Genomic DNA, 12736 nt, shown 5'->3' with positions numbered 1-12736 from the left:
ATTGGCTGCAGAAGCTGCTCTTAACCACACTGTGCCTATTCACCAGCTTGATACCTACTTAGTGAAGTTACGGTTGGAATGATTTTTCATCAAGAGTTGGATCTCCTAGGGCAAATAAGTCTTAAAAGGGTCGAAGAACCTTCTATCTATTGGCTGAAGGGATTGAGTGCAATAATAAGCCTGCCTAAGAGTTGCCTGTTGGTCTTTGGAAGATTTTGTCTTCTAGTTTCGTCGAAAAGAAGTCCCACATTGAAATACTTAGCGTTAATAGCCCCGCACATGTATTTATTGTAAGTCTGCCTTCCTTTTGAATAAATATAGTACTAGCCGAACACAAGTGTAATACAAACCAAGAAATGACACTTTTGATTTAAGCAGCTTGAATTACTTCTTTGTGCAGCACTTAAAGCTGTTTCGTATACAATACTAGTCTAGTTAAAAATAGCTCTACTTATCAGAAAATGTCTGCTGCTTCTGACATGATTAGTCTATGAGAATAAAAGATACATATATCTCTTGTAATGGTGAAAACTTTGAGCATCTCTGTCAAATGTTGACGTTTTATCTACTACACCATGCATAATATTTATGAGCAATCAATATTAGTCAAATGTTCTTTTTTATTATATCTTGCCCTCCGATTGCAAATAGAACTGCTTCTCATAAACTAATTAGTACTTACTACTTAGTTTTTAGTAGTATCAAAACAGAATTTAATACTTTGCTTCTGCTTGGTACTTTGAAACATTCTTTTTCAGCCAAATTATAAATTAAAAATATTATCTCTTCTTCATATCTCTTATCGTAGGCGATTTTGAATATTAACACATAAACATTTTTTAATTGGGATCAATTTTTTTACTAAAATCACCTTGGACATTTCAATAGTCCCAATTAAACAGGATTATAACATAACAGAACAAGCAGATCAATGATCGATAGCGATCGATTTCGATCAATTTCGACTGCCCGGGTTCAAATTAAGCCTACGATTAGCGGTTTTTGTTATTTTTCATTCCACATCTCCGTTCCAATCCCAGTACGTTTTATTACAACGGAATTTAAACGGGCGTAACCACACGCTTTTTTTTGTCCTTATTCTTTTTAAAGATCTTTATCGTTGCGTTACACATACATATCTTTTATTAATACAAAAAAGACGTGGGTTCGTGGGCGTGTTTAGTTAGCAATAGTTTAACCAGCCTTTGACCACTACAATTGACCACTAGCCAACAGAATATACATCCGGCAGGTGTAACCGAGGTGTAACACAACGATTGTGTCCTTGTTGATATTGTTTTTATTAATTTTTACACTCTCAGAATGATTATGATTATTATTGTAACCTTAGAATCGTTTATAGAAAGGTTTGAATCCACTTCCTGTTAATTTTTTTTTGTGGATTAAGTTAAATAATTTATAAAAAGTATTGTATTAATATAGAGTATTAATATAAAGTTTAAATTATCAATATTATTTAAATTTAAATTTTTTTATTGTGTAATACCAACCTTAAAAAATTAAAACTCACTAAATACGTAAAAATGTTTCATGTAATAAAAAAATTCTTTTTAATTTTCAAAGTACGAATTACTTCATTATTAATTAATTAAAGCATATTTTATAAACATTTATGAAATGAAATGAAATTAAATTAAATTAAAAAGCACAATTACTTTTTGGTAGTGTGTCAGTCAACTTGAATCTATTAAAATTAAAAACCCAAAATTATTAAATAAAGTTTATATTAAAAAAAAATTGAATTACATTTTATTTTAATTAAATTAAAATCATCTAATAATAAAAATAATAATTTATTTTTACAATAACTTAAAATATAGTTACGCCATCTCTTTACGAACAAACAAAGTTTATAAAAATAAAATTGCTTTTATTTCAACTAGATGTCGCCATCACATTTAACCTATATTCACGTTATTGATTTTGTACGTCAATGTTTTGACGGTAAATCCGGGCTGATGGTTTAAATCCGCGACAGACGCAGATAGTTTTCGCCCGGTTTTCTCCGCGCGGTTTTCTTGGGGCCCTCATTTTCCTAAAGAACGAACTCGGAAGAAACGACGAAACGATGGCGGAATTGAGAAAACGAAAGGAAGGCGAAGAAAAGCTCGTCGAATCCGCCGAAAGCGATCATGTAAGTTGTCGCTCCTATTTACCGGTTATGTGCCCCTTTAAAATTGTATTTATCGATTTTTACGCGTTGCCTTTACCTCGTAATTGAATTTATGGTAATAATAATCGAGTTGCGATTTCATGCTTTATGAGATTATAAAATGGTGTGTTCTATTTTAAAGTAAACAATCCGCAGTTGAGTTGGGTTTATCTTCTTTAATATTAAAATAAACAAATTGTGGTTATTTTTGATAATATTTGTTTATTACAATGAAAATGTTGGTGTTTTATGAGATTATTTTTGACCCATTTTATTATTATCAATTTTTTTTAGGTTATGTTACTTCTCACATTAATTTTTTTGGTTATATATTTTTAATTAATAAAACTACTAATTCATACAACGTGTTAAAGAGTAATGTGTGATTCAAAAGAAATAAAAGGTTTGTATCAAAATTATAATTCCAAATAAATATTGACATTGGCGAAAAGTGGGGTTATGTTTAACCAAAAATTGTTTATTTCAGCGAATTTATCAATTAATTAGTAATTGTAACTAAAAAATTAACTTAAATGAGTTAAGATGGATCTAAATTGTATCACTTGAATACATTTTTTGGAAATTATTGACATCAATGTTAAAAAGTGAGGTTATATTTCATCATATATTGTTACATTTATGCAATATTTTGATGAAACTCCCACTTACACATGCATTTTTATTAAATATAGCATGATTTGTACATATTTATTGCAATTAGGTTGTTTAATTCACTTCACAAGTAATTTTTTCATTAATTAAATGAGATGCTCTCAATGTTGTACATTCAATAAAGATTCAATTCCATTTATTACTTTTAAATGAAACCAATTGATCTTTAATAAATGTGTAATAAATAAAATATTCTAGATAAATTAATCAAATTGGAGTCCAATGAGAAAATAACAATAAAAAGAAAAATAACGTGTTAAAAAGTTATTATTAAACACGTTAAATACATTAATTGTATCAATAAACCTGTTTATTGTTGTGTTCTTTTGTGTATAAAATAAATTCTGTTGAGTATATTCTTAAATAATAATTAAGTGTGTTTACCACTTGATGTATTTTTACCAATACAGAGAGAGACATTCAATTGCAATCAAAACGAATTGATGTTTCCACTTGATGGATAAGTTTCATTTAAAAAGTAGACAGTGACGAGTCGCGTTCTATGTTGGCGAAACGTTTTGTTAGTCAAGGTCTGTTAAAAAAAATTAATTAACCAAAAAATGGAAGTTGAATCAGAATATAAAACAGTAAAGAAATTAAAACTGTTGAAAAAAATTAAATCGATCGAAGAAAAATATTATTCTGATGACGAATTCGACAGTGATTTTTCAGAAATTAGTACATCTAGCATTGTTACTGATAGTGATTGTGATGATCTCTCAGAATATAGTGATCACGACGAAAGCGAAGTAAGTTCAAACAAATTTTTTAATTATTTAACAATAAACCACACGCGTCGTTTTTGAACTTTTTGAGAGTTTACGCATTCATGACTTATCTAATCGATTATCAAGGTTTAGAAAATGCCGAAAAATGTTGAAACAGCTGTTATCAAACCGTAAAAGCCAGTTGTTGACTCTCACGTATACAAATAGATCGATAATTTTAGTCATTCACGTTTAATTTTAAGTACACACTCAAAAATTTTTATAAATACCTAAATATTATTAAAATAAATCAATATATATCTATTTATTCTGTAATTATAACTTCGCATGTTATAATAACATCCTGACATTGTACTTTGACTCTTAATACCGAGTTATTTACAAAATTAAGGTGTTTTTAATAACTTGTTTTATTTAGAATTTGAAATTGTTTTATCAAAAATAAATAAATAATCGTATGATTTTAAATCATACGATAATCAATAAATCGTTTGATAATGATGCGTAACGGAAATTAAAATGAGTGGTTTAAAAGTATATGTGCAAGTAATAATTTGATATTGCGTTGCAAAGTTGTTTTTTATTAAAAAAAAAGTGTTGAGTAATGATGGTATTGTGTGAAATCAAATTCAGAATTTGAATACTTACTTTAAAAGTCAAATTGAGTCAATCATTTATTTCACTAATAATTTATGGAATTATTTTCTTTCATAATATTTTTGTTTTGTTTTTGTGTTTTCATATCGGTGTTATGTGGCTCCACAAATAATCTTGTTAATAGTAAACTGTGCATTATTGATTGTCTATGTATAATACGCCTGATTTTCCACGTCGGTAATTGCTTTAACTGGACTTGCGCTATTCATTAGCTGCAAAGTCATCATTTACCTGCTAGAAAACAAGTTAATTAACTTAACAAAATAAGTTGCTGAGCTTTCTGGAAGTATTGCTGACCTCGGGCAGTTATTTAGTTGAGGGATATTCTACGCAGAAAATACCGCCAAATTAATAAAACTATCGTTCATATTATTGTAAAAGAGACGACAGAAGCTACATCTGCGAAGTCATCTCCTGAATTGAACAACCAATATGCTCTTTCTTCGCAATGAAAAAATACTGTACAGATCAGAAAGCTAGACGCTCAGCCCATCATTGGTCAATAGAATCTTAAAAATCTCATGAATGGAGAAAATATCCACTGAAACAGTGCTTGATCAAATGGAGAAGGAAAAAGAATTGCTGAGAACAATAAAGGAGCGTAAATTATACGGCACATAATGAGAGGCGAATGGTATCATGTTCTCTGTTTAATCATTGAAGGCAAAATAGAGGGAAAAGATGTCGAGATGATTCTAGAATGGCTGTAGAAAGATGTCAAAATCATGGATGAAAGACCTGCGACGTTGGTTTAGTCGCTCATCCATAGAGGTATTCCGGGCTGCAACCTCAAAATTATCATCGCTAATAGGTTAAGGAAAAAGGCCATCATGGCAAACCAGATCTGCCGCAGATTCCTAGGAACAAACTGGGGTCTCAAACCACAAATGGCCCATTGAGTCTACGTAGCAATAATCAGGCCCATGGTCGCCTACGTCTCATTGGTTTGGTGGCCAAAAATAAAACATAAGGCAGCACAACAACAGCTGGCACAAATCCAGCGGTTAGCATGTCTTAATATAACGGGTGCAAGGAGATCTTATCCGACGGCTGCTTTGGAAGCCCTATTTGGTCTCACATCACTCCATTTGTATATACAAAAGGAGGCAGCTTCAAGTACCTTATCACTGAAAACAGTTTCTTCGCCGTTGATGCAGACAACCTCAGAGGACACCTCGAAATCCTCAAGGACTCATGTCTAAATCACCTGATTGAAATTAAAACGGACCTCATACCGACAGAATACAATTTCAACCAGCCGTATGAATTTATATTTAGAAGCAGCGATGATTGGGCGAAGGATGGGTCTCAACTAAAAAGAGGAGCCCTAGCCTGGTACACAGCTTCAAAGACAGTTAGATCCGGAGTAGGTATGGGCATCAGTGGACCAAATAGCTACATTAAACTGCCTCTCAGCTCGGACATAACCATTTTTCAAGCAGAAGTTCTTGCTATAAACTTCTGCACCGCTTTGAAACTACAGAAGGGACAGAAATATGCATCTATAAGCATTTTCACAGACAGTCGGGCCGCCTTAAAGGCAATTCAGACCTACATGTTTGACTCCGCACTGATCAGAGAGTGTACCCTTACTCACTAGGAGCAATGATGTTACCCTATGGTGGGTTCCAGGTCACAGCAACATTGAGGACAATGAGAAGATGGACAAGCTGGCCAGAGAGACAGCGAACAGAAAACCACCTAAAACAAATAGTCAACAGTTGGGAGGTCTCAAAAGTAGCCTTACGCTGAAAAGAACTTCCAAGTCACAGACAAGCAAAGAGTATGATAACTCCGTCGCAAAACAAAACTAAAGTGGTTTTATGCCTCAGCAAAGGGTATCTAAGGACGCTCTCAGATTACCTGACCGGCCCTGCGCCCCTAAAATACTACCTCTTCCACATTGGACAAGCTGAGGATCAAACTTGTCGACTTTGCAACGACGGGTCAGAAATAGCTGAACATATACTGTGCAATTGCGTCGCCAAAGGCCGTCTAAGACACAACATTTTCTATCTTTTCGATAATGGAGTTCTTCACTGTTATCACTGATGTGTCGTAACTGTTTCTGCAATTTGATGATAACCCAAAACTTGTTCGAATCAGTAAATGCCACATTGTCATCTTGTGCAGTTACATGATTCAGTTAACTTGATACAGATAAGTTCTTTGTCGCTAAGAATTTCTTTATATACTTTTCTGGGTATGTAAATTACACCTTTCATGTCGATAGACTTTACAGCAGCACAAAATTCTTCAGTTTCCATTTTTCCAGAAAACTCGGAGAGCAGTTTACGTGGATACTGCTACTCTAAGCTTTCAATTATTAGGTATGATTTTTTATTCCAAATTGAAGGAACCCTGGTTTTCTTAAGAGAATGCCGATCGATACTCAAAGCTAATTTACAACATCTACAGAAAAGCGATTATGGTGGTACAACTACATGATGGGACTGAACATATCTAGATTGGTAGAGGAGTAAGGCAGGGTGACAGGATGTCTCCTAAGCTATTTATTGCTATTTAACCCTGGAATATGCATTCAAGAAGCTGGATGATTCTAGAATGGCTGTAGAAAGATGTCAAAATCATGGATGAAAGACCTGCGACGTTGGTTTAGTCGCTCATCCATAGAGGTATTCCGGGCTGCAACCTCAAAATTATCATAGCTAATTGAATCGGCGACCTTCAAAAGGAGAGGGCGTAATAAGAAGAAGAATAATCTAGGACATAATTTGGGGATAGAAAAAATATACATATTTAAATATAGGTTAAGGAAAAAGGCCATCATGGCAAACCAGATCTGCCGCAGACTCCTAGGAAAAAACTGGGGTCTCAAACCACAAATGGCCCATTGAGTCTACGTAGCAATAATCAGGCCCATGGTAGCCTACGTCTCATTGGTTTGGTGGCCAAAAATAAAACATAAGGCAGCACAACAACAGCTGGCACAAATCCAGCGGTTAGCATGTCTTAATATAACGGGTGCAATGAGATCTTGTCCGACGGCTGCTTTGGAAGCCCTATTTGGTCTCACATCACTCCATTTGTATATACAAAAGGAGGCAGCTTCAAGTACCTTATCACTGAAAACAGTTTCTTCACCGTTGATGCAGGCAACCTCAGAGGACACCTCGAAATCCTCAAGGACTCATGTCTAAATCACCTGATTGAAATTAAAACGGACCTCACACCGACAGAATACAATTTCAACCAGCCGTATGAGGTTATATTTAGAAGCAGCGATGATTGGGCGAAGGGTGGGTCTCAACTAAAAAGAGGAGCCCTAGCCTGGTACACAGCTTCAAAGACAGTTAGATCCGGAGTAGGTATGGGCATCAGTGGACCAAATAGCTACATTAAACTGCCCCTCAGCTCGGACATAACCATTTTTCAAGCAGAAGTTCTTGCTATAAACTTCTGCACCGCTTTGAAACTACAGAAGGGACAGAAATATGCATCCATAAGCATTTTCACAGACAGTCGGGCCGCCTTAAAGGCAATTCAGACCTACACGTTTGACTCCGCACTAATCAGAGAGTGTACCCTTACTCACTAGGAGCAATGATGTTACCCTATGGTGGGTTCCAGGTCACAGCAACATTGAGGGCAATGAGAAGACGGACAAGCTGGCCAGAGAGACAGCGAACAGAAAACCACCTAAAACAAATAGTCAACAGTTGGGAGGTCTCAAAAGTAGCCTTACGCTGAAAAGAACTTCCAAGTCACAGACAAGCAAAGAGTATGATAACTCCGTCGCAAAACAAAACTAAAGTGGTTTTATCCCTCAGCAAAGGGTATCTAAGGACGTTCTCAGGTTACCTGACAGGCCCTGCGCCCCTAAAATACTACCTCTTCCACATTGGACAAGCTGAGGATCAAACTTGTCGACTTTGCAATGACGAGTCAGAAACAGCTGAACATATACTGTGCAATTGCGTCGCCGTCTAAGACACAACATTTTCGGTAAAACTCTTTTGAAAGGTTCAAGACCTCAGGGCAATACTAAGGGTCATCAAGGATCTACATTTGCCCTAAACTTTTGGAGGGCTAAAGTTACAATAGATTTTATAGGTCGCGGTAACGAAAGGGGCCGCTCTCCTCATCGCGGCAGCAATAATAATAATATAAGTTATGTCTCTGTTATTTTACATCAAAGGCGGAAAGTTTTAGGGTAAACAATATCAGTGAACGAAGTTGGGAGTAAATGGACTGGGCATCTGAACTGGCTCTGTAAATATTTGTTTTAAATTATAAAATATTTAAATTTGGATTATAATGCTTATTAAATCACCGAGTTTTATCCTGTCTATGTAGCTTCTTATTTTTTTAGTAATTCCTAAGTTTATCAATAATTTATTGTTAATTGTGTAACCAATAAAATTTATTTTGATATTTGTATTAGATTTATTTTGAAACCATTTACATTGCATTCGAGGTGTACACTCGTCATTACTTAATTTAAATTGGTCACCTTGTGAGTGAATTGTAAAAATAAATTTTACAGGTAACTGGTTAATAATATTTAATTTTCACTTTAATTGTCTGTATAATTGAACCGACATTTTTTTTATGTTCGTTGTATTTCTATGTGATCACAAAATAACTATGTAATCATCTTACCATAGTTCAAAAGTTTTTGAACAATAAATTTCTTTTTTCTTGTCACTTTGGATACAGTCAGGCTTTCTGTACGGCTTGAGCCAATTCAGCCATGACATTAATTCGTTTTAGAAATACCCTATCTCGTTATTACAAATGTTTGTACCACAACAGTTAGTCCTCGGCTAACATAAATGAAATAGTCATTGTTTGCGATCCTCTTGAAGTTAGTATTAAAAATTACTTTACATTTTTGCGCTTTGGGGTTCTTCATATAATTTGTAGTCCCACACATATCCCATTTTTTTTGTGAATCTTCTTCTTAATAGTCTATTAAGCAGTCTAACTATTGAGCATCTTCTCTCTTCATCACTTAGTGTTTTCTCATGGTGTTCGCCATCTATCTTTTCGATAATGGAGTTCTTCACTGTCATCACTGATGTGTCGATAACTGTTTTTGCAATTTGATGATAACCCAAAACTTGTTCAAATCAGTAAATGCCACATTGTCATCTTGTGCAGTTACATGATTCAGTTAACTTGATACAGATAAGTTCTTTGTCGCTAAGAATTTCTTTATATACTTTTCTGGGTATGTAAATTACACCTTTCATGTCGATAGACTTTACAGCAGCACAAAATTCTTCAGTTTCCATTTTTCCAGAAAACTCGGAGAGCAGTTTACGTGGATACTGCTACTCTAAGCTTTCAATTATTAGGTATGATTTTTTATTCCAAATTGAAGGAACTCTTGTTTTCTTAAGAGAATGCCGATCGATACTCAATGCTAATTTACAACATCTACAGAAAAGCGATTATGGTGGTACAACTACATGATGGGACTGAACATATCTAGATTGGTAGAGGAGTAAGGCACGGTGACAGGATGTCTCCTAAGCTATTTATTGCTATTTAACCCTGGAATATGCATTCAAGAAGCTGGACTGGAAGAATAAACTGGACAGTCGAAGGCTAACAAACTTCCGTTTTGCGGATGTCATTGTGTTGACCGCTGATAATCTTGGTGACATTAAACTGATGTTGCGTGAACTGAAGGAAGTATGTACATCGGCTCAAATGGAACTGGGCTGGACACGTAGCCTGCAGGACAGATGAAAGGTTGTTGGAATGAAGACCTCGAGCTGACAAACAACGTAGAGGAAGCCCACCAACTCAATGGATGGATGACATCAAGAGATTTGCTAATGACCGAATCCAGGCAGCATAGGACAGGAAGAAATGGGCGGTAATAGGGGAGCCTTATATCCAGCAGTGGACACAGAGTGCTGAGTGATGATGAAAATAGCGTTTTCTGATTCTTTAAATTATCTTTTATTTTCGTAACTTTTATTTATGAACCAATCTTTGAAGGTGGAAGAATTCATAGCTTAAAGTAACCACGGCTAAGCCCGAAATATTCTGGTTCAAGGTCTAGGGTTAGTTCTACTCTTGCCAGGCGCTGAATAGCCGTCTTAAGAGATACACAGCTAATCCCGAATGATTCTAGTTCTAGGTCCAGGAATATAATATACGCAGAACTAAAAGTTGGCAGAAATAAATCTTTAACGGCAGAAGAGGAATATATGGAGTAGAAGTAATATCATAGCAAAGAATCAATGTCAGAAGTAAATCTTTGGATGCAGAATCGGAATATTAAGTGTAAAAGTGATATTAGGTTCATTCCAAAAAAGTACAGAATGTGCAGAAGCACAATATCAAGGCAGAAGCAAATCTTTAGACGCAGAAGCGGAATATCAAGAGTAAAAGTAATATTAGAATCATTTATAAAAAGTATACATTATAAAACAACATTATAAAAATTTAATCTTCTTCTGTTCTTCTTCCTGCGGGATCTAGTAAACATTTATTATTATTCTAAGGTCCAATATCTTTCCCAAAGAAAATTTATAAATGGGAGATTCCTGAAACACTGCTTACTTATGCATTTATTATACATTTAATAATTTTTTTTTTATCTTTTTCAGATTGATAGCGAAGATGACAAAAACTTCTCAGACAGCAAAAAACAATCAATCGATTTATCATCGACAATTCCGAGCGGAACAAACAAAGCCCCCTCAATGTTTGAAAAATTTCTCGCCGATCTTCCGGATCGATGGCGAAATTGGGTTGTTCGCGGGGTTTTTAGCATCATTATGATTTCTTTTTTTGCAATTGTGATTTATTATGGACCTTTAGCACTAGTCGTTACGGTAAGTTATAAAGTCGTTTAAAAAAAAATTCAATTTCCTCAATAAAAATTCTTTTAGACTCTTGTCGTTCAAGTAAAATGTTTTGAAGAGATAATTAACATTGGTTACGCTGTATACAGAATACACGGTTTACCATGGTTTAGATCATTATCATGGTATTTTTTGGTCGCATCAAATTATTTTTTTTATTGGGAAAGTTTGGTCGAATATTTAGGAGTGATGATAAACCGGACGGATTTCTTGCGAGTCCTTGTAACTTACCACAGATTCATCTCGTTTTGTTTGTACTGCATTGGTTTCGTTTGGTTCGTTTTGAGCTTGGTTAAGAAATACTACATGAAACAATTTTCGTTATTTGCGTGGACGCACGTCGCTTTATTAATCGTCGTTACCCAATCTTATTTGATTATTAAAAATATTTTCGAAGGAATGATTTGGTTTATAGTTCCCGTTTCGATGATTATTTGCAATGATATTATGGCGTATGTTTTTGGATTTTTCTTCGGGAAAACTCCGTTAATTAAATTATCACCGAAAAAAACTTGGGAGGGTTTTATTGGAGGTGGAATCTCAACTATTTTCTTTGGCTTTTTGGTACAAAAAATTTTTAAACGCTTTCATTGAGTGATTTTTAATTGAGATTTTTGTAGATTTCTTCGTGGATGTGCCGATTTCCTTATTTTATTTGTCCAATTTCTTATAATGAAACAGTTGGGATGACTTTAGATTGTGAACCAAGCGCGATATTTAGATTAGAAGAATACGTTTTACCTGGATTTTTATCGGAGCCTTTAAGCATGGTAAGTTTTTTTTATTAATCATAAAAAATCAATTTTAATTAATTATTTTATTTTAAAGATTGGGATCCAACCAACAGTAAAAATTTATCCTTTTGCTCTACATTCGCTCTCGTTAAGTTTATTTAGTAGCGTGATAGGTCCTTTTGGTGGATTTTTCGCATCAGGATTTAAGAGAGCTTTTAAAATAAAAGACTTTGGTGATGTAATTCCCGGTCACGGAGGCATAATGGATCGTTTTGATTGTCAATTTTTGATGGCAACGTTCGTAAACGTTTACATAAGCAGTTTTATAAGAAATGATAGTCCACAAAAACTTTTAACGCAGATTTTGTATTTAAAGCAAGATCAACAACTCGAACTTTATCAACTTTTAAAGGACTCTTTGGGACATAGGAACCTCCTTAATATGGGTACCTAAGTTGGTTATTGCGGATAAATAAAAATAAATGAGAGAGAGACAGTATTATTTAATATTTTCGTCTTCGAAATAGATTAATATAAAAAAAAAAAATGAAGTTGTTGTATGTATTGAGCCATAGTTTTTATTGTTGTGTTTATTGTAATATTGTACTTTACATTGTTTTTCTTTTCATTTAGAACGGAAAAAAGGAATTATAGAAAATGGATGATGAATAAAAAACTATTTTTTGTACGAATTTTGTGGATTTGTAAACAAGTAATTTAGAATGTTAATAAAAGTAATTGATATATTTATTTATTATGGATTAAAAAGCTATTTTTCAATTTCTTTGTTTCTCTTTTTCTTATTTTTCTTGTGTTGTCTTTTCGCTAATTAATTAATGTAGATAAGTGTAATAATAAATGTGCAATATTTCCAAAAACCCTTTATTTCCAATTTTAAAGATGCACTCACTTTAATGTACCTCTAAA

At 34.0% G+C, this 12736-nt stretch overlaps 1 protein-coding gene across 2 annotated transcripts; it reads left to right on the top strand.

The window, feature by feature from the left end:
- Positions 1-1946: 1946 nt before the first annotated feature.
- LOC111420193 (CDP-diacylglycerol synthase) lies at positions 1947-12335 on the top strand. Of its 2 annotated transcripts, none has more exons than XM_023053123.2 (5): positions 1947-2155; positions 10818-11045; positions 11103-11639; positions 11696-11845; positions 11904-12335. In XM_023053123.2, the coding sequence occupies exons 1-5, from the start codon at positions 2090-2092 to the stop codon at positions 12261-12263; spliced, it is 1341 nt and encodes a 446-aa protein (XP_022908891.1). In that variant the 5' UTR covers positions 1947-2089; the 3' UTR covers positions 12264-12335. The 2 variants fall into 2 exon arrangements, with proteins under 2 accessions (XP_022908891.1, XP_022908889.2); XM_023053121.2 differs by lacking the exon at positions 1947-2155 and adding an exon at positions 3335-3594.
- The last annotated feature ends 401 nt before the right edge of the window (positions 12336-12736 follow it).

Source organism: Onthophagus taurus, chromosome 6 (genome assembly GCF_036711975.1).
Source record: "Onthophagus taurus isolate NC chromosome 6, IU_Otau_3.0, whole genome shotgun sequence".
In the NCBI taxonomy this organism is placed as follows: domain Eukaryota; kingdom Metazoa; phylum Arthropoda; class Insecta; order Coleoptera; family Scarabaeidae; genus Onthophagus; species Onthophagus taurus.
Note: the sequence above shows the minus strand (reverse complement) of the source record. Positions and strands in the feature narration are given on the sequence as shown.